Source organism: Strix uralensis, chromosome 7 (genome assembly GCF_047716275.1).
Source record: "Strix uralensis isolate ZFMK-TIS-50842 chromosome 7, bStrUra1, whole genome shotgun sequence".
In the NCBI taxonomy this organism is placed as follows: Eukaryota; Metazoa; Chordata; class Aves; order Strigiformes; family Strigidae; genus Strix; species Strix uralensis.
In genome coordinates, this window is record NC_133978.1 from 36,531,242 (window position 1) to 36,556,138 (window position 24,897).

At 38.1% G+C, this 24,897-nt stretch overlaps 1 protein-coding gene across 2 annotated transcripts in view; it reads left to right on the top strand.

Moving 5' to 3' along the window:
* Window positions 1-24,583, top strand: part of SEC23IP (SEC23 interacting protein) — a 25,057-nt gene extending 474 nt beyond the window's left edge. Inside the window, exons 2-19 of one of the 2 annotated variants that reach the window (XM_074875419.1) lie at window positions 4,199-4,728; window positions 6,138-6,333; window positions 6,840-7,033; window positions 7,378-7,467; window positions 8,805-8,925; window positions 9,242-9,331; window positions 9,996-10,137; window positions 11,468-11,676; window positions 12,342-12,460; window positions 13,042-13,212; window positions 13,595-13,690; window positions 13,867-14,073; window positions 14,705-14,860; window positions 15,343-15,445; window positions 15,796-15,981; window positions 16,895-17,057; window positions 20,118-20,218; window positions 23,513-24,583. In XM_074875419.1, the coding sequence (XP_074731520.1) occupies window positions 4,199-4,728; window positions 6,138-6,333; window positions 6,840-7,033; window positions 7,378-7,467; window positions 8,805-8,925; window positions 9,242-9,331; window positions 9,996-10,137; window positions 11,468-11,676; window positions 12,342-12,460; window positions 13,042-13,212; window positions 13,595-13,690; window positions 13,867-14,073; window positions 14,705-14,860; window positions 15,343-15,445; window positions 15,796-15,981; window positions 16,895-17,057; window positions 20,118-20,199 (2,855 nt within the window). In that variant the 3' untranslated portion in view covers window positions 20,200-20,218; window positions 23,513-24,583. The remainder of the gene's footprint in view (window positions 1-4,198; window positions 4,729-6,137; window positions 6,334-6,839; window positions 7,034-7,377; window positions 7,468-8,804; window positions 8,926-9,241; window positions 9,332-9,995; window positions 10,138-11,467; window positions 11,677-12,341; window positions 12,461-13,041; window positions 13,213-13,594; window positions 13,691-13,866; window positions 14,074-14,704; window positions 14,861-15,342; window positions 15,446-15,795; window positions 15,982-16,894; window positions 17,058-20,117; window positions 20,219-23,512) is intronic. The other variant, XM_074875421.1, reaches the window with a different exon arrangement.
* Window positions 24,584-24,897: the final 314 nt, after the last annotated feature.

The window sequence follows — 24,897 nt, forward strand, 5'->3', positions numbered from 1 at the left end:
CTGAGCCGGGGCCTGCCGAGGAGTGCTGCGGGCCTGGTCGGCGCCTGGGCCCGCTACGTGTCGGTTAGACCCTAATCCTCTCTCCGTGGGGCTCTGAGCTGGTTGTCACTGCCAGCTGTCCGGCGTTAATGCTTCGGGAAAGACAAGCTGCTTGAGATGTCTGTGTTCCGCTTTCTTGCGTGTACTTAACGCTTACGGCTTTGGTTTTTAGTTCTGTGTCTAAGGAGAGGGGATGTTTGCCGCGTTTTCAGTTCATTGTATGTTTGTTTCAGCAATTAGAGATTGTCAGTACTTCCATTCAGGGATGTGCTTAGTGTTTTCACTTTTTTCAAGCTCCTTTTCTATGTTACCTTCTCTTTAGCCTGCCTGAAAACAGCATGTTAAGCAGGCCCCTTAAAATCCATGTTAATTTAACCATAGTTTTAATATCCTTTCCTTAGAAAGCCTTAATGATGCTCCAAACAGGTGCATGTACAATTTAAAATCTGATGCTTGGTTTCAGATAAAGGAATTCTGTGATTCTGTGAATGGATTTTTCTGGAAATCCATTCACTCTGAGATTAAAGCCCTAAACATTAGAAATACATCTAGAAATCAGATATCTTACATTTTACTGTATTGCTCCGTGTTGAGTCCAAAATCCAAGATTTGATTTCAATGCTGTTGTATCTTACCTAAAATAAGTGTTAATATAGCTGGAAATCAGTGGAGTACACCTCTCTAGGTTTGATAAAATTTGCCAAGTATGACTTTGAAACATTGTTTTAGATCAAGTACATTTTTTTGGGTGGGAGGGATAAAAGCATTAGAATATTATTCTTTCTTACTTGAAGTATCTAGGTAGCTGATATATTTGCTACTTTCATTGTGCAATCCTTATAGTTTTTCTTTCTTGCAAATATACATTGTTTTTAATCTTTTTAAAAAAGTAATTTTTAAGTGCTAGTCTGGCCAGTAGCTTTGCACAGATGACTATCATGTGGCAATTTCCTGAAGACTTTGAATCTAGCCAGGGAGAAAATCTGATGGGATTTCATTAATGTGGTGAATCATATACTCTCTATCTCACTTAAAAAGATTCATAATTTTGCAACTGGTTTGAATTTCAGTGCCAGAGGTTGTGCCACATTCCATGTCTATCCAAATAAGGCCCACGTCCTCTTAAAGGTTCAAGTGGTCCATTGCACTCGCTGTTTGTCCAGCCAGGTGTCATAGGGATCTGGCTGCATAGAGCAGTTTGCATCTTGAATCATAATTTGAAGCAGGCAAGAACAAGCTCTTGAGTTTAAATTTTAAATTGTGTAAAATGCAGTAAGAATTGATGTCAGGAATTGCTTGACATCTGACAGCCAACATCAGGAAGCTGTGTGCGGTCATAAATCTGTTGTACCTGCAAGAGTGAGTAATAAGCGTTCTGTGCTTTGCAGTTTGACAGTAGAAGATACGTTCTCTGGCTCAGGTGTACAAAAGTACAAATATAATGTAGATAGAGAGGAGTGTTCCCAGTGAGGAAGTGGACTAATGTCACTTGTGGTTGTCAGGTGACAATCTGTGAATGACAAGGTTCCACCTTACAGAGGAAGGGATATACAGGAGGTTGTTGCACAGTCACTGTTGAAGAAAGACGGTTTTGTATATGGGAAGAATACTGCCCTTGTATAGCAAAGCTGTACACTCAGGAAATTTTTAAACTTGTATGAAGTGCTTCTCTGCCAGTCTGGGCTTGTGTTCCAATGTAGTTTTTGCAAAATTAGAAAAAGGCAAAGTAATGTATTGTGTTGGAAAACTCTGTGTGTGTGTATACATATATATATATAAAAGTATAACTTTTGTTTTGGCAGAACTTTTGTCAACCTCACTTTGCAAGGAAAGATAGAGTTAGACTAAATCTCCGAAACCTAGTTGAAATTGGAGAATAGTAGGTGTTTTGTGAACGGGCATTTGCAAAAGGCCTTGAAAACTCTTCAGCATGTTGCTACGTTTATTGTGATCTGACATGGTGAGGTGAATTGCCTGCTCTGCTACCAGTTATTTGGAAGGCTGGGAATTGACAGTCATGTGCAGTATGCTTCTCTATTCCACAATGTTTATGAAATGTGAAAGCAAGAAGAATTTTACTGTTTAGAAGTTGAGACCTTTTATTTGGCTGTCCTTTGTCTTTTATTAATGGCTGTCCTGGATTCAGCTGGGATAGAGCTCGTTTTCCTTCTTAGTAGCTAGAGTAGTGCTGTGTTTTGGGTTCAGTGTGAAATTTGGTATGGGAAGAATGTTGATAATACACCAGTGTTTTTAGTTGTTGCTAAGAAATCAAGGACTTTTCAACTTCCCATGTCCTGCTAGTGTGTAGGTACACAAGAAGCTGGGAGGGAGCAGAGCCAGAGCAGCAGACCCAAACTGGACAATGAAATATTCCATGTTGTACGACATCCTGCTCAGTATAGAGATGAGCGTTGGCTGGGAAGCTCTGGCTCTTATGGGATTGTGGTTTTGGGATTTTCCCTCCTCTGAGATTGCTAGCCAGGAACGGGCTGGGCATCGGTCAGCGGGTGGTGAGCAATCGCATTGTGCATCACTTGTTTGTATATTTTATTATTAGTATTATTATTAAATTATCTCAATTATTAAATTGTTTTTATCTCAACCGACGAGTCTCCTTACCTTTACCCCTCCAATTCTCTCCCCATCCCCTGGGGCGGGGGAGGGTGAGCAAGCGGCTGCGTGGTGTTTGGCTGCTGGCCGGGTTTAAACCATGGCAATAGCTGTTCTGTCTGTAGTTGGGAGATAATCCGTAGGCCTGACTTCATAGCGGTCATTGCTTATAAATGGTTTTAGTATTCTCCACGCAATGGTTCACACACATAGATTTTGGGTTTTGTTCCTCAAAGTGGGATAAAATGCTATAGGTGAAAGTAAGAGAATTTGATAAATGCAGGTGATGCCTCAAATTGACACTGTCTTAAAAGATTACTAAATAAAAAGTGGTCAAAATAGTCCTTTTTAGTCATGGCAGCTGCTTCTTTTATGATTAATTAATTAGAACAGCAGCTTCCTAGGGAGACTTCTCTGTGGATTCCCCTGTGCTCCCTTGATACTCTATTACAGTTATGTTGGCTGCAGATAAAGACACTTGTTATTGGCTGCTTGTAGCTGCAGAGCTGCTTGCTCTGTCTCTTTGGCTGGGGACTGAGTAGCAGAGAAGCATTGATAGCTCTGTGGTTTCTTCCCCACAGCCTGGGGATTATTTGATTGCTAGAGCAGGTGACAACACACTTCAGAAGTCTGATTGGTGGCTTGCAAGGTGCTGTTCCCTCAGCAGGCAGGCAGTGATGCTCAGACCATCACAGGTTTAACTGAGCTTACTGTGAGACCTATGATATTGTCAAATCACTTTTTTTCCACTTGTTACTGGATCACTGCAAAGCAGAAAACTGGGATTGACCAGGACCTGGTTTATCTATTTTCTCAATGTGAAAGGGCAGTCATGGCCTTGCACCTTTTTCTGCAATTATGCAGAATGGCAACTTATTTTTCTGCACCAGAGATTTAGCTCTTGTGCCAGTCTAGAGTAGAATTATTAGAGAGAACTGGAGTAAGTCCTGCTCATCAAATGACTTGGAGTGATGAGTTATGGCCACCTTGCAAGGGCTCTGCTGAAGGAGCAGACGAGAATGTGTTGGTTAACCAGTAGGTTTGGCCTATTTGGGAATGTTGTTAAGCTCTACTTTTGAATTTGATCTTGGAAGACTAAAAATTAGAGCATAAAGTCCTATGCTTAGTAACTGTTTTCATAGTGAAAGGAAATGAATCAAGGCTGCTCTTGCATTTGGTAGGCATAAGGGAAATTGGAAGAGATTTTAGTGCCCTGGGAGCAGGGATCTTTGTCAAGTTGGCTTGGGACGGTTCTGACTTCAGTCATGTTTTTGTCTCCTGTTTCAGATTTTTAATTTTTGTTGCTTTGTCTGTGTACACTAAGGGACTTTTATGGTCCGTTTTAAATATTCTTGAAGATGTGGTATCTTTTGTTTCATTTTATGATGTGGTTAATCATGAAGGATACGCAAGCTTTGTAATCTTTCTGGCTTTATGGGGACCAACAGAGTTTTGGTAGTAGCTGATAATGTTACTGAACATTTTGACTACGTACACTAACTGGTGTGAACCTCTCACAATATCTCTAGTGATCTTTTTGTTTTTGCAGATGATTCTGCAGACGTTGGTGAAGAGGACAGCTTCTTGGGTCAGACTTCTGCCAGCCCCAATCCACCACAGACTTTCAACTACTTCTCTCAAGTACCTAGTAGCAGCGATCCATTTGGAAGCATTGGGCAGCCACCCTTAGCAACTGTTGCACCGCCTGTTGGAGCCCCGGCCTTCTCCAGGCCTCCAACTTCACTTCCACTTGGGTCTGGGTCACAGGATGGGCAAAATGCCTTTTCACCGCATATTCCAAAGTCACAGTCCTCTTATGGTGCACCACCTACTTCGCAGGTGGGAATCGCGGCTTATCCGACTCCTCAGCAGAGCTGTCCCCCACCTGCAAATGCGTCTACTCTTCCCCAAGGAGCATCTCAGCAGGGGTATAACCCTTATCGACACACCACCCTGAGCAGCAGAGCGAACCCGTACCTTACTCCGCCGCAGCTGCAGCAGAGTCACGCACCTCCTCACCCACCATCCTCTGTGCCGCCTGTCCAGATGTATCAGACCCCTCCAGGGTCGTTGACACAGGTATATAAATCGTTCCCAATGTCCTGGTACCAGAACAAAACAATTTAAGTCACTTTCCTCTTTGAATTGCATGTTTTATCTTCTGAAGATTTTTTTTCTTCCCCCCCAAAAAACCCAGAAGTCTTGAACCATTTCTGATAGCAAAATCTTTTCACTAGAACTAGCCCGGAACTGTTGCTTTAGCAAAACTTCCTGATCTTTGGAGTGAGTTTACCCTGAGGCTGTAACTACGTGCGGCCTCTGGCATCAGAAACAAAGCCAGGTTGTGAAGTCCTATTGCTCTTTTCTGGCTGTTACTGAGTTTGCTGCCATTTCAGCTGTGCTGCTGCATTGTTTGTGCCTCTGCTGTAAATCAGGTCATTCAGCCATTTGCAAGATATGGGCTAAAAATCTCTTTCCAAGCTGGTTTTACTGGTGAAGCCAGCACTTTTTGAAATTATGATCTAAGTCACATAAATTGTCAGCAAACCCTTTGAAATGCATCAGTTGAGGATTTTGTGTGATATAAAGCATTAGTCTCCATTCTTTTTTACCTTCACAAAAGCATTATTAAAATAATGTAAATGGATTAGTAATAACCTGACAAGTTTTCCTTGAAAACAACAAAAATTGCTTTTATTTTGCCTGAGCTATTGCTGTATTGCTGCTGTTGTGAATAAAGAATAGAAAGATTATATGACAAAAAACATAGCAAAGGCAGTAGAACCTAAACAATCTTGAGTTTTAGATTAAAGAATTTCAAAACTCTGCTTGATTTTATATATTGTACAATGTATTAGGTTTTTTTTCAAAAAATGTTACTACTGCTGACATCGCTTGCTTTTAGTAGTACTAACTGGGATCTTTGTATGAAATCCACTTTATGTAGGCTATAGTCCTTTTCAAAATCAGTTACTTTTCTTGCATTGCTGAGGTGATGTGTGAGTTTGAAATCTGCCTGTTCTGATCCCTTTGCAGGAAGAGAGCTATTACTAAAGTGGTTGCTTGTTAAAATTGACAGTCTTTATGCAAAAATGTAATTATGTATAAATGAATAATGAGAAGAATGCATTTTTATTGTCATGTCAAATTTGGTGGCAGTAAGAAATAAGCTTAGCCTGAGTTTTGAAAATTTAAGAGACTATTTTAAATCTTACTGGTTTTAGGTAATCAAGGTGCTAGACCATAACAGTTTTTAACAGTATTTGTGGGAATGAAATTCACATCCTTTCTCAATTTGGAAAGGTGTAAGTTTTCAAAAACATGATAAAGAGGACAACTTGTCTATACCATTTTTAGAAGGAAAGATAATGTCTTAGGGAGGAAAAAACATTGGAAATAAAGGCTCAGAGTGTTCTCTATAGCAAAGTATAGATCAGTCATGTAAAAACTATGTGAGATTGAGGTGATGAGCCCGTATGTGTTTTCAGTTTCCACTGTCTCAGTCACAGCTCCGAGCTCCCCGGCCTGCAGGTCCCCTGGTCCAGGCACCTCCTGTTTTGCTGCAGAACCAATATGAGCCAGTTCAGCCACACTGGTTCTACTGTAAGGAGGTGGAGGACAAGCAAATATGGATGCCATTCAGCATTCTGGATTCTGCAAAACTAGAGGAAGTCTATAATTCAGGTAAGTTGTATCTTACTCAGACGTGAACAGAAGGACTAGAAGGAAGATATTAGAGTAATGCCACTCGCATATTGAGAGTGTGATATGGCAGTAATAAATAATGCTAATACATATCTCAAAGATGTATTTTGTGCCATTTAATTTATTTCACTTACATTACCTGTGGCTTGATGCTGTCAGTGTGAAGATGTACATCCCTTCTGGATATCACATTTCATGTAGAACTAGTTATCTGTGTCTTTGTTTGCCTTTTTGTTAAGCTCTGTCAGCTCTGGAATCAGTATTTATATTTGGGAGTTGTTCAAAGCTTTTTTTGTTGTGTACAGAGCATTTAGAAGCATTTTAGGAGCAACATGATGGTTGCTTGATATTATGAAGCTTCTTTTCCATGGTATAACTATCTGTCTTAATGGTCTAATATTTATCACAGAAGTGATTGGGGCTGGGCTGAGAGACAAGATTGTATGTGTTAGTATTGTAACCGAGCCTGCCTTTTTGTGTCCTAGTCCAGCCTGATCCTGAGAGTGTGGTTCTGAGCACTGATGGGGGACGCTATGATGTATACCTGTATGACAGAATAAGGAAAGCTGTTTACTGGGAAGAGGAGCCTTCTGAAGTGAGACGATGCATGTGGTTTTATAAGGGAGACAAGGATAGCCGGTTTATTCCTTACACTGAGGATTTTAGTGATAAGCTAGAGGTTAGTATTACTTTTAAATAAACTTCACAAGGAACTTGATAGTTCCTTGTATTTATGACCTTAGAAATACTTCTTTGTTTCATTAAAATGATTTTCACAATACACTTTCTGGAACATAAGTAAGCAAATCCTGGAAAGGCGAGTTGCTAGAAGGCCACATTGCTCATGCATAGGTCCTGCACCACTGTGACCGAAAATCAGCTTGTCTAATGCTTCAAGTGACACTTTTATATAAATAAAGTTATGTAAACTATAACCTTAACATTACAAAATGATGCACAAAGCCAAAAAATAGTTTGTCTGAGAAGGCATACTGATTTTGTGTAACTTGTTTGTTGTTTCAGGCAGAATATAAAAGGGCTGTAACTACGAATCAATGGCATCGGCGACTTGAATTCCCAAATGGGGAGACAATTGTTATGCATAATCCCAAGGTAATAGATTTTGGCAATTGGTTCTCAGAGAACTCATTAGGGGTGAATGAGCAGATGGATGGAAGTATAAATTGAATGCAGTCTTAGTCTTGCTTGAAACTACTTGTTGATTGTTTTGGATATGCGTGCATTAAAGATGATAAAGTTTATAGAACACTGAACTCCTGCTTGCTTCTGTGTCCTGTCACATGATTAAAAGACAATGCTTTCTGGAACCTAAGGCGAGCAAGGGTTCACGGAGTAAATATTTCAACTAAGTGTAACTGGCAGCAAATGGGAGGCAATTTGAATTAGTTTAACCTCAGACAGTCTGTACCAAATGAAAGGTAGTTTAAACTGAGAGCTTTCATGTGGAGAAGAGCATTAATCTAACTATACAGTAATTAGTTTGTGTATCTAAGCCATGAGAAGACTTTCACTGCAGCTATTTTTAGGCCATGAGAGAGTATAGCAAAAAAAAGCTTTAAAAGTTATTCTAAATACTCTGCTAACAGTCTTATGTGAGTAAAAATGGACTTCAGCCTTATTGACCAATGCTGTTAACTTTTCACTTATCACAGATGCAGTAAATAAGAAATAAATAAAATAATCCAAGGGCCAGAGAGGATCATGGTTACTCCTACTTTAAGCACTTATTAATGCGGGTTAAGGAGTTCTGTCCAGTAAAAACCTAGAGAAGGAGCGCTTAAACCACTTGGTGTCATAAATATGAGTTCAGACTATATTGAGTCAGTGTAAGTCTTACAAACAGCCATATTACTGTATTCCTCACTTTCTAGGGTTTCTGGGCTAGTTTGAATGTTGTTGTCCTTCCCTGAAAAGCACTGCACTCTTTTTCTTTCTTTCTTTTTATTTTCTCTTTATTTTTCTTATGATAGAGTAATTGTAAATAGGGGTAGTGTTCAGTTTCCTCACATAAACAGTAGTCTGCTAAGGAAGAGTGGGTACTGGGGTCTGGGAAAGAGGAGCTTGAATAATGCTTGTCTGAGGAGTTAAAATTGTTAAGAATCACTGAGCATACCAGCTTCTTCAACTAGTGGTACTAGTTTAAGTCATCTGTTGCTTTTTACACTAATGAGAATTACCGGTGTTATTTTGGAGTCTAGTTTTAGTGAAGCTGTCACTGCCACAGGGAATAGCCCCAGGGGGTTTTAAGGCTTTTTTTTTTTTTTTTTTTTTTTTTTGCATATATGGTAACTGAAGAAAACAGTTGAGTCTCATGCAAGGTAAAGCAATCAAACAAAAAGTGTGTTAAGCCATGCAGTGCTTTCAGAATAACAATATAAATCATAAGGTTTTATGTGTTCATAATTGGAGAATATATTTTTTTTTTTCAGGTCATAGTTCAGTTCCAACCCTCTGCCTCACCAGATGAATGGGGCACGACTCAAGATGGTCAGGCAAGGCCAAGGGTAGTAAAACGTGGAATTGATGATGATCATGATGAAATTCCTGATGGTATGTGATTACTGTACGTGGGTCTGTAGCTTGAGCAGTCAGTTCGGTTCTGCGCAAAAGTTGGACAATAGTGGCAATGCACTGTTCATGCCTAGAGTCTAAAGATTAAAGTTAACCTCTTTCAAGAATCTTAAAGTAAGGAATATCTGGTTTGGGTTTTTTTGTAATCAGAGGAGTCCTGTGGGCTATATTATGTCCTGAGCCATGTTATGTAATAGGCTTTATAAAGCAAGTATATCTTAAAGTTGTTTGACTCTGAACTTCCCCACTGCAGTACATATTGGTACTCTGAATTGTTTCTTTTCTTTTTCTACAGGAGAAATGTCCCAAATTGACCATCTAGTATTTATGGTTCATGGCATAGGTCCTGTGTGCGACTTGAGATTTAGAAGCATTGTTGAATGTGGTAAGTTTTTGCTTGTTTAATGAGCAGTTGTATTCTTAACTGTTTAAATGTTGGTCTCTATTTCTTGTATTCAGATAAGCATGTCTTTTAAAAAAAAAAAGTCTCTAATGTTAAGAAGTTCAGTTGCTGGTAGAATTTTTTTTTTCTATTATTTTCCAAAAGCAGAATCTGTGTTTTGTCAGACTTACAGCTTTAACTGTTATTATTAGTCTTCAGTATTAGACTTAGAGAGTGGTTTGGGTTTCAGGGTGTGTGGGGTGTGGTGTGGTTTTTTTTGTGTGTGTGGTGGGTGGTGTATGTGTTTGCTTTGTGTGGTTTATGTGTGTGGTGGTGTTTGTGTGGGGTGGTTTTTTGTTTGCTTTTTTTTTTTTTAAATACACTACAGTACAACTGAGTAAATTAAGAAGGCCATGTCTGGTCATGGAGTAAAAATGCATTCATTGTGACATAAATAGAAGCTTGCTAGAAAATCCACTTTTAAAAAAATCTATTTTCTTACAGTTAGAGGAGTAATACTTGAAAAGAATTTTCTACTTCGCAGTTTCCTTCATTTGTATTCTGACTATGTCTGAAATTGAAGGGGGGAAAAAGAAAAGAATATTTGTAATTGTGTCTTACTTGACTACTGCTACTATCAGATTTTTATTACTCTTCTTCTCTACAGTTGATGATTTTAGAACTGTTTCTCTGAAGTTGTTGCAGACTCACTTTAAGAAATCTTTAGAGGAACATAAAGTGAGCAGGGTGGAATTCCTCCCAGTTCACTGGCATAGTTCTCTGCACGGAGATGCAACAGGTGTGGACAGGTGAGTGTATTGTTTAATGTTGAGAACTTCATACAAGCTGCATCTTAACAGTTTTTGTGAAGTGGATAAAAAGAGGAGTTAATATGCTCTTTACACTAGAGGAATGACTGGGTTACAAAAGAGAATTGATAATTTTTTTAAATTAACATTTTGATGAGGAGTATAGGGAAAACTGGAAAGGTATGTGGAGTATTTTCTCGTTTATTTTCATGACACTGAGTAACAGGATATTTACACACACACTTTTTCAATACTGCATTTTCATGAAACGGCTAATGCATTGATACATGATGATGAGTCAGTGTGTAGAGATAGTGATCGAAGTACGAGGTGGTGGGCATGGAGATGAATTGTCCAGCAGCAGATATGTACAATTTAGAGTAGAGAGTTTTCTCTCCTGTACCTCCCTGCAGTCTGGTTGAGTCTGACGCTAGGAGATGTCAGTGCCCCTTTTCTGAGGAAGGCATTGAGCCTTCTGTCCATGCCTAGAGTAGTATCTGAATTATGATTAGTCAGCTGAGCTAAGATTGTTTTTTTGTTTGTTTGTTTTGGGTTGGTTTGTTTGGTTTTTTTTGAAACACAGTATCTATATTTCGGTAGGAGTGTTACAGCATTTTAAAATCACTTCTTGGTGCCTATCCCTTTGATGTTGCTTGATGTTTCGAGCTGTTTTTTCTTACTCAAAGATGGGGAAGTAGAAATCATGAGGGTTAGCAGTCTGTACCACTTAGAGCGTGTACTGGTGTTCTCCAGACTGTTCTATCTCAGTTGAGTCATATTGCTTTCCTAGAGTCTTAGTCTTTTATTCGCATTTGAACATTATCGCGAGGAAGGATCCTTTTCTGTTAATCAGATCAGGCAATGCTAACTAAGGCAGTGTCAGTTCTCTAGCAATTCTATTGCAGCTGTCTTAACTCCTGGCAGGCAGATGGTGATGCCAAGCTTTTTCTTCAAAAAGAGAGTATTATGTTGCCTGTTACTTCAATTTCACCTTCAGTTTTTATATGCGAGTTCTTTTTCTCTTCCACTTCGACCGATCTGCTCACAAAATTATGTGAGAGCAGTGTTGGAACAGAGAAGAGATTATTTCAGGCTTCCCTTCAGCCTGGAGAGAAAAAAGGGAGCTGTATCTTTCAAATATGTATAGTCAGTACGTATGAATATGCAATGAGGCCAGAAGGCTAAATGTTTCTTTTTTTTTAATGTCTGTAGAGACCGCATCTGTAGTATTTACCTTGCAGTTCTACCACCCGTCATTTCAAAAGTTAATAAAGTTCTTATCTGCATTTCTTTAAAGGCATTCATGCTTCTAATGATTTTGTGTTACTAGGAACATAAAAAAAATCACTTTGCCGAGTATTGGACGCCTGCGCCACTTCACCAACGAAACACTCCTTGACGTACTGTTCTACAACAGCCCCACCTACTGTCAGACCATTGTGGATAAAGTGGGGTTGGAAATGAATCGTTTGTACGCACTTTTCATGAGTCGCAACCCAGACTTCAAAGGAGGAGTCTCTGTGGCTGGGCACAGTTTAGGTAATTATCTAAGGAACTGATTTGGGATAAAACCAGCATTCCTACGCTAAGGGAAATGGAACCTTCGTTAAGCGTAAGGCTAGAATTCACTGGTAGGGCATGGCTGTCTTTCAGAATACAGCTGAGTAAGTCAAACACCTCTCAATAGCAAAGTCTAAAAAGGTTTGAGAGAAGGTTTGTACTTTATGGATGTGTGCATTCCCCCTCCTCCCCCTTTAGTTTTGTTCATGAAGGCTTAGTGTCTAATTTCTGTTTGAAAGTTGACAGGTTATCTGGTGTCTTGTTAGGTGGGTAACTTCTGTGTTTTGGAACCCCCACTTAGTAAAAGTAAGATCATTTTTTGGAATGTAGAATAAGTGTTATAACGACATATGACATACTGATTTGGACTGGAACTTTTCCTCCAGTTTGGCAAGCAGCCTAAGATGGTTAAGGAAAGATAGTTTAATCATGGCAACTACATAAAGTATGAACGGGGGAGGAAAAAAGGTTTGCTTTTTGATGAGAGTGACTGTGTTCAAGTTAGTATGTGGGTATTTTAGTTTTAATTCAGCCATCTTTTTTTGATCAATCTATATGTTACTATTGCATATAAATCTGGCTTGGGACTTAGGGACAGGAAAATCTGACATTTTTCCCAAGGCAGTTTTAATTCCTGTTTCCAGGTTCCTTAATTCTATTTGACATACTGTCTAACCAGAAGGACTTGGCTTCATCAGTAAGTAGTGGACCGTTCTCTGGTGTTAATGGGACTGTAAAGGACGTGGCTGTTCATGATAAACAGGTAATTTGCATGCTAGTCTTTCCAGGCAAATAGGTCTGATATTTTCAGTAGCTTTTTCTTAAGTTTTCAGGCTTAATTAGCTGAAATTGATACTATTAGCTGATAGTACATTTTAACATGTTAATGGAAATGTGCAGTTCTGTAAGTATTGTCAATTCTCAGGACAAACTGTTTGCATCTCTCTCAAGTTCCAAGTAGGCCAGTGATGTGACTTGATCATGAACGTCAGCTTTGACACTTTTGGACACGTAACTTGGTCTTACACTGTCTGAATGGTGGGGGAGATGCGTAAGAGGGAAAGTATCTATCTGTGTTCAGGCTAGCAACAGTGACCAGTTGTTTGATTAAAAGGAAATATTTTTGAGTGTTGGAAAGCTCAAGAAACATTTTGCCTCTTAGTAATTTTGCTGGTCTGTTACTGGTGGAAAATCTGTATTCTGCTTTACTAAAAATGGGCATAAATTTACAAAGCTTATATAATAATGTTTTTAAGAGAAAGTAATTAAACTTCATTTTACTTGCTGCATATTGGCTTTTCACTGTTAGATAATGTGATTCCATTTCTGTGCTGTTTTGTTAAGATGACTGAAGATACCAGTTCCTTGGGCTCCTCAATTACTACTTCTGGTGATGACCTTTGCGAGCCTGAAGCAGATGATGATGTTCCTACTTTGCAGAAGACTCTGGAAATGCTTAGCTTGTCAGAGTATGCGAGCACATTTGAAAAGGAGCGAATTGACATGGAATCTCTGGTACAATAATGTTCATTTGACTTATGGGGATTTCCCAGGGTTATGAAGGTTTATGTTTGGGTTGGTTGGTTGGTTTGTTTGTTTCTTTTCTTTATGGGTTTAGTATACCATGAGGCATGAAAGCAGTTACAAAGGTAAGATAATTAATGCATGACATGAAGACTAAATGTTATGTGACTCTTTTTCTTGGTGTGGTGTATCCCTCCCCAGTTACGTTAAGGCACTTTGTATCATGTCTTTTTAAATTTTTGTAATTTCTGTAGCTTTATATAATGTCTTATCTAATTCATAAGTCATTGCTAATAAGAAAGTATATATGTCATTAGAAAAGTTACAGAGTATGCTTTGATGTGTGTATGTGGTGTTTGGTTTTGTTTTTTAGCTCATGTGTACAGTTGATGATCTGAAGGAAATGGGGATACCTCTTGGACCAAGAAAGAAAATAGCTAATTTCGTAAAAGATAGAGCAGCCAAGCAGGTAAATACGTTTTTCAGGAATGAAATAAAAAGTTGTTAAGCAAATGTAACTGACTTCCTTGCTGTGGAGTAACTCCTGTTCTTTAACACACTTGTTAACATCATGGATATATTAAAGGAATTTTGACAACTGTGAAATAAACCTTTTTTTCCTGATTTTGAAACTTTTCTCAAAAGGAACAGAAGAAAACACTAGCAGAAAAGAAAGCAGTGCTGGCTGCCACACTTCAAACTCAAGAAGATGCCCAGAAGGCAAAAGAGACAGTTACTTCTGTCTCCCCTTCAGAGTCTGGGCAGCTGCACTCAAAGAGGAGGCTTCCAGTTGGTGCATCTGTTTCTTCTGTGAACATCGACTATGAGTATTTTGAAGTTGGAACTGGTCAGGTGAGACTACATAGATTTAAATAATTCATTTGGAACAGTGCTGTCCTTTTGCTTGGTTTTGGTCTTTTTTTAATGTTGATGGCTTTGTGCTACTTCCCTTGATTGTTGTACAAAAGTTGTGTTTACATAGAACTTTACCCTTTGGCAGGAGGGAGGGAGGAAGGGCTGGGAGAGGGGGTTAGATTACTGAAAAACAAACCCCATTATAATAAGGATGCCGTGACAATTCATTTTTTTCTTTCAGCTGTGAGTTCCAGAAGCAGAACTGTGTGAATGACATAATATTGAATGGGTCTGTGGCTTTACAGTTAACATGGTAGCCTAAATTGATCCATTTATTCTATTTAAATTTTACCTCAAATTTAACTTAAAAACCAAACCTCGAAGACTTCCTCTTTTAAATACAATTTTTTTCATACTTCTGAATTTTTTCTTAAAAAATATTTTAATATTACGGTATGTACTAGTACTATGGTATTAGTATGGAAGAGTGCAATGCATCTGAAGCTTCCTGGAAGTACTGTGAGCATGTGGTTGATTTAATATACAACTTGTTTCTCCTTCCTAGCTAAGCATTATATTAACTAGCAGGCAGTTCTGAGAGATCATGTATCTGATTTCTGTCTGGTAGGTTTCTGTGGCTTACAGTGCATTGGACTTTGAACCAGATATTTTCTTTGCTCTTGGTTCTCCTATTGGTGTGTTCCTTACTGTGAGGGGTGTGGAGAAGATTGATGAAAACTACAGGCTTCCTACCTGCAAGGGATTCTTCAATATCTATCATCCAGTGAGTAAGCAGTATTTTTGAGATTTGATTTTAAGTTGATGCAGATAACAATGCAGAATAGTTTTAACCTCTGAGCATTACACCTCCTGTTCCCCTATGTACATTTCCCAAAACACTTTAAAAAAAAAATGACCCAATTGAAATACATATTTCAAATATTTGTGGTCTTTACTGCAAAAGTAAAGCAGAGCTGGCTATAGGTTCCATACCTACCATTCTAGGTACTGTGCTGCTCTTTCACTGTAGTGTTTCCTCTTTAGAATCTCTGTCTGTCTGGAGGAGAACAAGACCTAATTAGTTAATGAACCTGCTTAATCTTAAGATTAAACTAAATGGTCATGAACTGAGTTTCTGTAAACTGAAATAGAATAGAATTAAAAAATGGGTCTCTATTAATCATGAGTAGTGATTTTTTTCACTGAAATGTGATAACTAGAATAATTTCTAAGATAACTAAATGTCAATGTGTTGTTTCTTAACAGCTTGATCCAGTAGCTTACAGGTTAGAACCAATGATCATTGAAGACACCGATTTAAAACCAGTTCTCATTCCACATCATAAAGGCAGAAAAAGACTTCATCTGGGTAAAAATAAAACATTTCATATATGGATCTCATTCCTAATTTACTCATTTGATGCATTAGAATATCGTAAAATTTCAAGAGACTAATGAGCGTTCCTGGATATCTGACTCCACGTTTTTCATAAACATCAGAGGGGCTTCCTCACAGCCCCATAGATTGGGCATTCATAATTGCATTCAGATGTAATAATTGTAGTTCCTCAGATTTGAGCTTCTAATTATCCAAGTTCCATTTTAAAATTGTTGAACATCGCTTGTTCACCTTAATTTCTAAGATGATGTGAAACAGAAACTAAATTTACTGGTTTCTTTTACCTTGTCCCTAATGACTTCTCTTTTTTTCTTTCTTAGAGTTGAAAGACTCTCTCTCTCGTATGGGATCTGATCTGAAACAGGGTTTTATTAGTTCTTTGAAGAGTGCCTGGCAGACCCTTAACGAATTTGCACGTGCTCATACATCTTCAACTCAGCTACAAGCAGAGCTGGAGAAAGTAGCTAACCAAATTAAAGAGGAAGAAGAAAAACAAGTGGTAGAAGGTATGTGGACACATTATTGTTTTTCTTACAGCTTATTGATCTCAAATTAGTGGAAACTTGAGTATCCTAGTGATTGCTTGCTATTGATTTTCCTGACCCTGTTAAGGACGCCTCTGTGCTTTTGGAGTATTAATGTTAAATGTAAGATCTACTGCTGCATTTTTTTGTCTTTTAGGAAAGGAAAAATTAACAGCTTCTACTGAAGGATATTTTAGGCTTGACTTTGTGTAACCTTTCAAATTTCTGTCGGAAGGGCATGTTTCTAAATCAGTTGTGTTTTTCTTTCAGGGCAAATTAATACAAATAAATAATTTTAAGATTTACTCTTTTCAGTAGTGCTCTGCTGAGCTTTTGGGATGAGCTAAGAAGCATTTAAGTATATGGTCTAACTGAAAAAAGGGCTGTTGAGGAAAATAAACTTAAGTCAGATATAAACATTACCTCTAATGATACCATGGGCAGGCTTTTCAGTTGTGGAAAACTAAATACCTGTTGGTGTTTAGTAATGCTGGCTTTGGTTATACTTACAAAATCAAAACATTCCTCCTAGTTTAAATCGAGGATAGTGATTGACTCTGTGCAAGGGGGATGTAAAAACATATTATTTCAGGTCATTTGCTTGTAGAATGACTTGATCTGTCTATGTATAAACAGTTTTGTTTTTAAAATTGCTCAGCTACTACTTTGTGAGCTATTCTTCAAACAAACTCTGTTTAAACTGTTATAAAAGAAATAAGCCTATAGTTCCAGTAACCTTTCTGAATTAGGTAGTGGCATGCTAGTCAGTTGAGGCTTTTATTGTCTTACTGCAAGCACTTGGAAATTATCGCAGGGGAAATGGGTTATATTTCTTGATTATAGTCAAGCGGGCTGTGCTTGAAAATAGTTTAAATCTTGAACTCTTTAATTTTAGCTGAAAAGATCACTGAAAGTCCAGACCCTCCAAAAGATGAAGATTTTTTGGTGAAGGTTGGAATGCTGAATGGAGGACGTCGTATTGACTATGTTCTACAAGAAAAACCAATAGAAAGCTTCAATGAATACCTCTTTGCTTTACAGAGTCATTTGTGCTATTGGTAAGAGGAATTATTTATGATTCTATAAATAGTGCTTTTCTGATATAACTGTATATCTTTAAATGTTGGTAATGACATGCCTACCATTTATCTTACTCCTATTGTCTGTGATTTACCTGTGACCAATATGATAATAGCTAGAATCACGTTTCCTGTTGTGAGCATTTTATAATGAAAACTTAAGTGATCTCTGTCACAAATCATGCCCTAGTGTTTCACTTCAAGAACATTTTGACGAAAATAGCTGGGTTTATATACCCAGATCTATTTTTCGGGCTGCTGATGATTTGACAAGTTAAACATTGCTAAAGGACCAACCAATTATAAAGCTACCAGAGTAGGAGTTGTTCCAGTGGTCGATGTGCATGTATATGACTTAGGAGACCAGAGTTTTCTGGGTCTTTGTAATCTTTGCAATGTTTGGAAAGATGACCGCTGAGTTGGATACAAGGTCCTCGTCACTTAATTCTGAAGTGGCCTCTCGTTTGGAAAGATCTTGCCTTCCCACACAGGCATACTGGAAAGATAATTTTTTTTTTTGTACTCTGGATGCTCACGTGTTATATAATTGAGATGATTTGAGTATTAAAGTAAACAGCATATCTGACTACCCAGAACTGTCAGTCTCAAGGTGTCGCACCTAGATGTCACTATTAGCTAATCTCATTCCAAAACAGAATTCTGTGTTAGCACTAAGTAAACAAATCTATTGTCCTGTTACAATAAAGACATGGCATACTGTTCTCTTGAACTTTGACACTCAAAACACACATCTTTAGCTACAATAATTTTCAAAACAAGGAGAGCTCTATGAGCATTTTGACAAGTTTTTCAAATAAAACTATTCATGAAGGAATTATATTTAGACTACAATATAGAGTAAAACTTTATTACCTCTTAATGTTGGAATGAAATTGCTGGATGTTTGTTATCAAAGACTAACAAAAAAAAAAAAAGGCACAGTGGAACTTCCTGTAAATTCAGATGGTTGTGATGTACCACTTGTGGTACAGTGGTTGCTCGTATACGGAACAATTCGTAGAACAAGAAGCAGAGTTTGGTGTCATTGTGTAGTCAAAGCGCAGTGCACCGTTGCCTTATCTGGATTTGGATTTACTGTTTTTAATGCTTACATGTTTCAAATAGAGAAAATATTATTCCATTTGTAGGAAAAACAGTAACTACTGACCTTGTTGTATTTGCCTTTAGGAGTTGTGCTCTTTTTTTCTTTAGTATGTCATTGTGTACATTTTATTACTGTCAAAATTAAGTGCATACGAAAATACACAGGATGTAGAATGGCAGAGCAAAGGATGTCTAAACTGTATTTGACAACACAACAACACACTTTCATATGTAAGAGGCAAGCTTGGATGTCAGTTGCTGAGCTGTGCAAAATGTTATTGGGGAGGGAGGGGTGACGAGTCTCTTGCTTTGAGTTTAGCAGGTGCCAGACAAGCGGTGCTCTACATCATTTTTGAAGGCTTTGATTTTTCAATAGCTAATAATTTTTAGAAGCAGCCATCTTTCCAGAGGTTAAAATATGGAATCGAAAGCGTTACTTGAAGGCTCTTATTAAAGTCAGTATCGCTTCTGTTGTTAAAGATCAATAGCTGTCGGAGAAGGGATTATCAGGGCTGCAGTGCTGACGTGTGCTTGCCAGAGCGGGGCTCCCCGAGCAGTCGGGGACCCGGTGGCGGTGGTGCTGATTTGCAGGTAGGGTTGAAGGAATGGGGAATTCTTTTCCACAAGGCGGCAGCCGATCATTGCCAGGTTTTTAAAAACTTGCTACCCATAGCTTTTTTTTTTTTTTTTTTTTTGTCATTCAAGTCAGGAAGATAAGCACAATGATTAATGACCCAAATATGAGAGTGTGTTGTTTTGGTTTTGTGGTGTTTTTTTTTTTTTTTTTGAGGGGGGTGGTGGGGAAAGCCTTAAATGGAACACTCTGTGTGTAAGAGAGAACGGAGCTTCTGTGTTGATCCTTCTGTTTGCTTGTTGCTTGCTTGTTTAATAGTGGAGACCCATCAGGAAATACGGTTACTATCTCTATGCTCAATTATGGAAAATACCTGTAGTCCCTTAACTTGCACGTTTAACTCTGTACTGGTGTTTTGTAAATGATGTTCCTCACATTTGGAGGATCACAGTTCTCGCTGTCTAAATCTCCTTTACTGTCTCCCTATGTTATTTCTTTTAAAAAGCACAGGAAGCTACCCTTATCTGACAACTCCTGCAGCTTTGGAGCTTTCTTAAAATTTGCCGGTTTGTTATTTTTTACACTGGTTGTTACTCTTTTAAATGGATATTGTTTATGTGTGTTTAAATCACATGTTATAGATGAATAAGAAAATTAAGTCTGTCCATGTTAAATTTAAGTTCAGATAGCCTGAAGCTTTGATTTTGAAAAGAGGAGGGAAAACAGCAACTTCAAAACAAGGCATTTGAATTATATTAATCTTTAAATTATTTGAGAACTTCCTTACTTTTTAGTGGTAAGGAAGAGAGGAGGACTATGGGTATTTGATATAGTCTGTTTACAAGAAAGTGCCAGCCAGTTATGAGAGAAGAATTAGAATATTGCTGATAGAACTGGCAAGGCTGAGTTTTGACATTGGGCTAATAGATGCAGTGGAGCAAGTAAAGGAAGAAAGCTTTGACAAGTAGAATGTATTCTTGGCGGAATATATTCCGGAGCCCATTACAGACAAAAAGTGATAGACTATTTGAGATTTAAGCCAAATGAGTAACATCAAGGTGGATAGAGCAGGGGATTGTGAGTTGCAGCATAGTAAGTTAGGGAGGACAGAGGTGGGGGAAAATGTGGTATAAAAAAGGTAAATGCACAGGCTAGGGCTGGTCGAAATAATGCAAAACAGATGAAGAATTGTAGCTTGAAGGAAGTTAGTAGAAGTAAGGACATGTTCCCAAAAGATAAGTGCTAGGGTTGTGCAAGTTTTTAGAGCGCTGAATTGGGATGAAGTGTGGTTTACGAGAACCAAAACATGGGCCATACTAAAATAACCCTTCGTTTTTTTTTTTTTTTAACGTTCTTCACAGGGGATCTGAAGACACTGCTTTGCTGCTTCTCAAAGAAATATACAGGACTGTGAATATCAATCCTGAGCAGCCACAGCATTGATGTATAGAAACATGAATTTGTAAGTTTGTCCTAATGTAACTTATGTAGTCATATATCAAATTCAGCTGCAACTTAGATATTTTTACTTTCCCTTTTTCCTCTGAAGTTTACATTATGAAGCAGGCAGCTGCAGTGTCATTTTGATTGCAAAAACAACTTCTAGACTTAAATACAGGGGAAGTCTTCAAGTTCTCTCCTTCATTGCCAAAAGATGCCTGATGTTAGAGGTTTTGTTATGGGATAATAATTGCCATTACAAATACGTCCAAAAATGTGATCTCTCTTTATGACATTTCTCTCTCAGTTCAGTTGTTCAGTGAATGTTCAAGTATAGGAAAACTTGCTAATATTGCATATGGTGAAACTTCATTTACAGTGCAGTAGATTAAACACCAACAGTGTTCCGTATTGTATCGGTTCACCAGTGGTGCACATGTATGCCACAGAAGTTGCTTGTCTCCTAAGAAGGTGTTAAACATTGATATTGATAAATTACTGAATGAGACCTTTGTATATGTCAGTATTTTATTATCTTTGTGTAGTTTAAGTATTTCAGCAGAACAGGTGAAATGATATAGCATGGAAGCTGGTTGACTTTGAAAAGAAACTAAATACATAATATAATTGAGTATCTTAGATCTGAAATGTACTTGCAGGTACTTTTATTTTAAGATGTGTGTTTCCTAACTGAGGATCTGTATTATACCAGTTTGCATCACTGGATGTTGTAGAAAAGACTATATTCTCTTTTGAGAGGCAAGGAGGAAGAAATATGCACCTTGTCTTTTTGGAATCGTACAACAAGATAGTTTCTGATGTATTTCTCCATTTTTCAGAAGGATTGATAATGTCAAGGTACATAAATACCGAGTATGAAGAGAAATTCTTGACATTTCAGAGGAATTTTCTAGATATCTTTAACTGCTACCACACAGTTTCAGTAGTCTTTTGTAACAGAATGCTTCTTAAAAGATGCTTGATAGCATCTTTTTTTTAAAAAATGAAATGTCATAGCTGATCAAATGTGTTTTTTAAAGCATGGTCAAATAATCGGAAAAAGGCACTGTTTGGCTGCACAGCTCTGAGAGTGGCGTATCAGTTATCACAAAGGCTTATGCAGATTTTCAAGTCAGGTGCAGAATTTTTTCTCTGCTTTCAGTTCTTTACAACCATGTAGGGTAAAATCATATGAACCTTATTGCTACAGAAATAACTTTCAGTCTCATTAAGAGGGGATGGGATGTGATAATTTATCACCACAAAGATAAAAGTGGGTTTCTTGCTTAGCTTCAGCAGACACTGGGATAATTGTATTTTTCACTGAGAACTACCCAGTCGGAGGACGGTTTAGCAGGATGTCACGCAACAAAGCTCAGTCAAGAAAGTCTGTGTGATGGTAGTACCATTAGGAATTGCTTGGAACTTCTCTCAGCACTTGTTTTACTGAACAGCATTTGAGACTAGGATTCAGATCCCAGAGGCTGAAATGGGAGGGCCGTTTTGGTCCACTGGGATGCACTTAAGGACAAGTGGTATCTTGGGAAGGCTGTGCACTACAAGACCAGGATCTTTTTTATGTGAGAAGTGTCTCTCCATATGCTGTGTAAAATATTACTGCATAAGTCTCACAGCAGGCAAAAGGAAAATTCTCCCCCAGTGTTCCAGACTGTAGTCAGGTAGGGTTGGCATGTGGGTTTTCTCTTTTTTTTTTTCTTTAAGGCCTTCAAATGTGAAGGGTGGCACTGTGAAGGTAATGGATTATCCAGCAGTGCCTATGACAGCAACATCCATCTACCTATCTAGAAGTAGATTATCTGAAGAAACAGCCTCTCTCTACTTGTGGGCTGCTCAAGGGAAAGAGTAAATACCAAAGGTAGCTCTGGGCTCCCTTTTCATACTTCTCATGTTAATTGATTTGAATGCTGAGACCTGACCACTTCCCTGCTTTGATGTGCAGAGCTGCCTCTTGCTGTCCAGTTTAATTTCATGGTGTCTGCTGCCAGCAGAGGGAAAGACAGGATCTACTAGCCTGCTTGCCTCTTCTCAGGTGCTGTTGGCCAGTGCAGATCCCTTTAACTTCTTGGGGACTGTGGTAATTTTGGAGCAGATAAAAATTTAGCAGAGAGGCAAGCTAAGGGAGGAGCTGGATGTTCAGTTTTACCTCTGGCCTGAATTACCTGATTATTTTGTTTTGGGGAGAGGGAGGGAGTTGGCCAAACAGTCCGTCTTCTGCTTTTAAGAAAACTAAGGTGGCTGCTGTGCTTCATCATATGGAGGATGAATTCTGAAGCAAAGAGAAGGGTCACTGATGCACAGCACCTGCTGCACAGCATGTTACTGTAGTGTTCTGTCTTGGGAGGTTTTTCTTGACATCTACTGGTAACTTACTCTTAACTAAGTCAAGTCAGTAGCATTAACTATCTTAGCTAAAACTACTTACGAGAAGAATTTGTTGCACTTAAAATTGGTGAGTAGCTACCAATATCTGTTTGCTTCTACTCACTAATAAGACACTACAAATGGTATTAAAACCTCTGAGTTCCTCTTTTGTTTTGTATGACTGACTTGATTTAACTCTTCTTGATAGTTTTGAAGCTGTTCTCTGTGAAGCAGTGATACGGGGTTTCATGTAAACAATGTAAAGAAGTGCTTGGGACAACTTTAACACGTAAATCGGAAATTTCATTTCCTGTATCTATTTTGGTTACTTGGTTGAAAGGAAACTGAAAACACTGAGATGTTTTTTAAATGACTCTTGCAAATGAGAATTTTGTCCTTCTTTAGTGAAGTATAGCCACCACTAGCATCTTACTCTTTTTATTAGATTCACGGGAGTATCTTTCACTGTGCTGGCTAGAAGATTTGTTTAAGTCACTATACACTCTATATATTATTTTTACAGCTCTTTTTGGAGGGCCTTGATGAGGGAGGAGAAGGCACCAGCATATTAAAGCTGAGATCTATAAACTGTCGCATCTTTATTTCTATCTCTATTCAGAGTAGGATAATTTATTACCGTAAGTTAAAGAATCTAGTAGCTAATGAAAATGTACAGTGAATGAATCCTATGAGCAGTTGTTGTGAGCTCTTTCTGTTTGTAATTGTAATTGCCAATTTGTGTCCACAAAAAGTATATTTCAGGAGCTTATTGTATTAAAAAATTGATGAAAAATGTGTATGGATTTTTAGATCTTTTTGAGTCCTCTTACAATTGAATGTTGGCATATTTAATTTTATTAGTACTACTGCAGGAATAGAAAACTTGATATATTTCGTATTTCCCATATGTACGTGTTCTGTTTTCTCTGCACAGCCATACCTATTGCTCCGACAGACCTGGTGAAAAACGCTTTGAAGAACATCTAGTATTTTCATAGTTACAGATGACAGGATAAGCGTCAGACTTTTTTTTCTGCCAGTCCAGAACTTGCTGAGATTCTACCTTCTTGTGTCACTTCAAGCAAACTTAAATTTTGAGATGATCAGCACTGTCATTCAAGAGATGGATGGAATGACACAATTTTGATCTTAAATCAGTTTTAATTGTACAGTTGCCAAGTGGAAGGTGATCGCCGAAGAGGTGGTTTTTGGCACGCAAATGATCACTTCTCTCCTTCAGCTGTCCCGTCTCAGCTGACTGTCAAACATGCTTTGCCTGTCAAGGTAGCATGTCCTTATTAAAAAAGACTTGTTGAGAAACAGCAGTAATCTGCTTTTCTTGACGCATTTGTTGGTCCACCTTTTAAAAATAAAATGTGAACTGTAGTTATAACCGTCTTTAATACAGATTGCACAAAACAGTTCATATTTACTAAAAACTAGCAACTAGAATAATTTTCTTACTATTGTAAGTGTGATGGAGATTATTTTATAAAAGACCTTTTTAAGCCTCTGTTAAGAGTTTTATTGTGGGGTTTTTTAAGTAAAAATGAACCTTTGGCTTTGAAAATGTTAGAAGTTTGTTACAGCTAGTTCAGTGTTCACACCTCCTGAAATGAAGAACAATTTAAAATAACATTTTGGTCTGGTAATTAAGGTAATTTTAGTGAAACTCAGCTGCAGTTATGAGAACTAAAATACTTACCTTGATCTTGCAATTTAATATCTCAAAACAGTTAATGTAAATAGAGGAATCTGAAGCTTACGGCTGCTAGATAATAATCTAGGTCCAGACCTGCAATCCAGACTCCATTTTCATGTAATGAGGTTGAGATGAGTTGGGTAGTATGAAATCCTTTGAATTCACGTCTCTGAATACTGAGCATCTGTAGCTTTCCTCTGGCTTCAACTTACATGCAAATTGTGGCTTTTCTTAATATTAGTGACTTAACCTTACTACTGACTATTTACCTCTGTTATTGCAGTAAATGAATTTTGAAATGCAGTATGTTTTGGTTTTTTTTCCCTTGGTATATGTAAAAATACACATTATTGTGTATATATTTTGGTTATTATAATTAAAAATACCTCCCAGTGGGTCTTTACAGCAAGATTTTGTGTTTCATCACACAAAATAGGTTGGAGGAGACCTCTGGAGAGGTTGCCTAGTCCAACTCCCCTGCTCAGGGCAGGAGTGGCTTAGGGCCTTGTTCAGAGATGGAGATCCTTCACCTCTCTGGGCCCTATTCTAATGTTTCACTGCTATGATTGCAAATTTTTTTTCTAATAGACAGTTGGAATTTCCCATGTGGAGCTTGT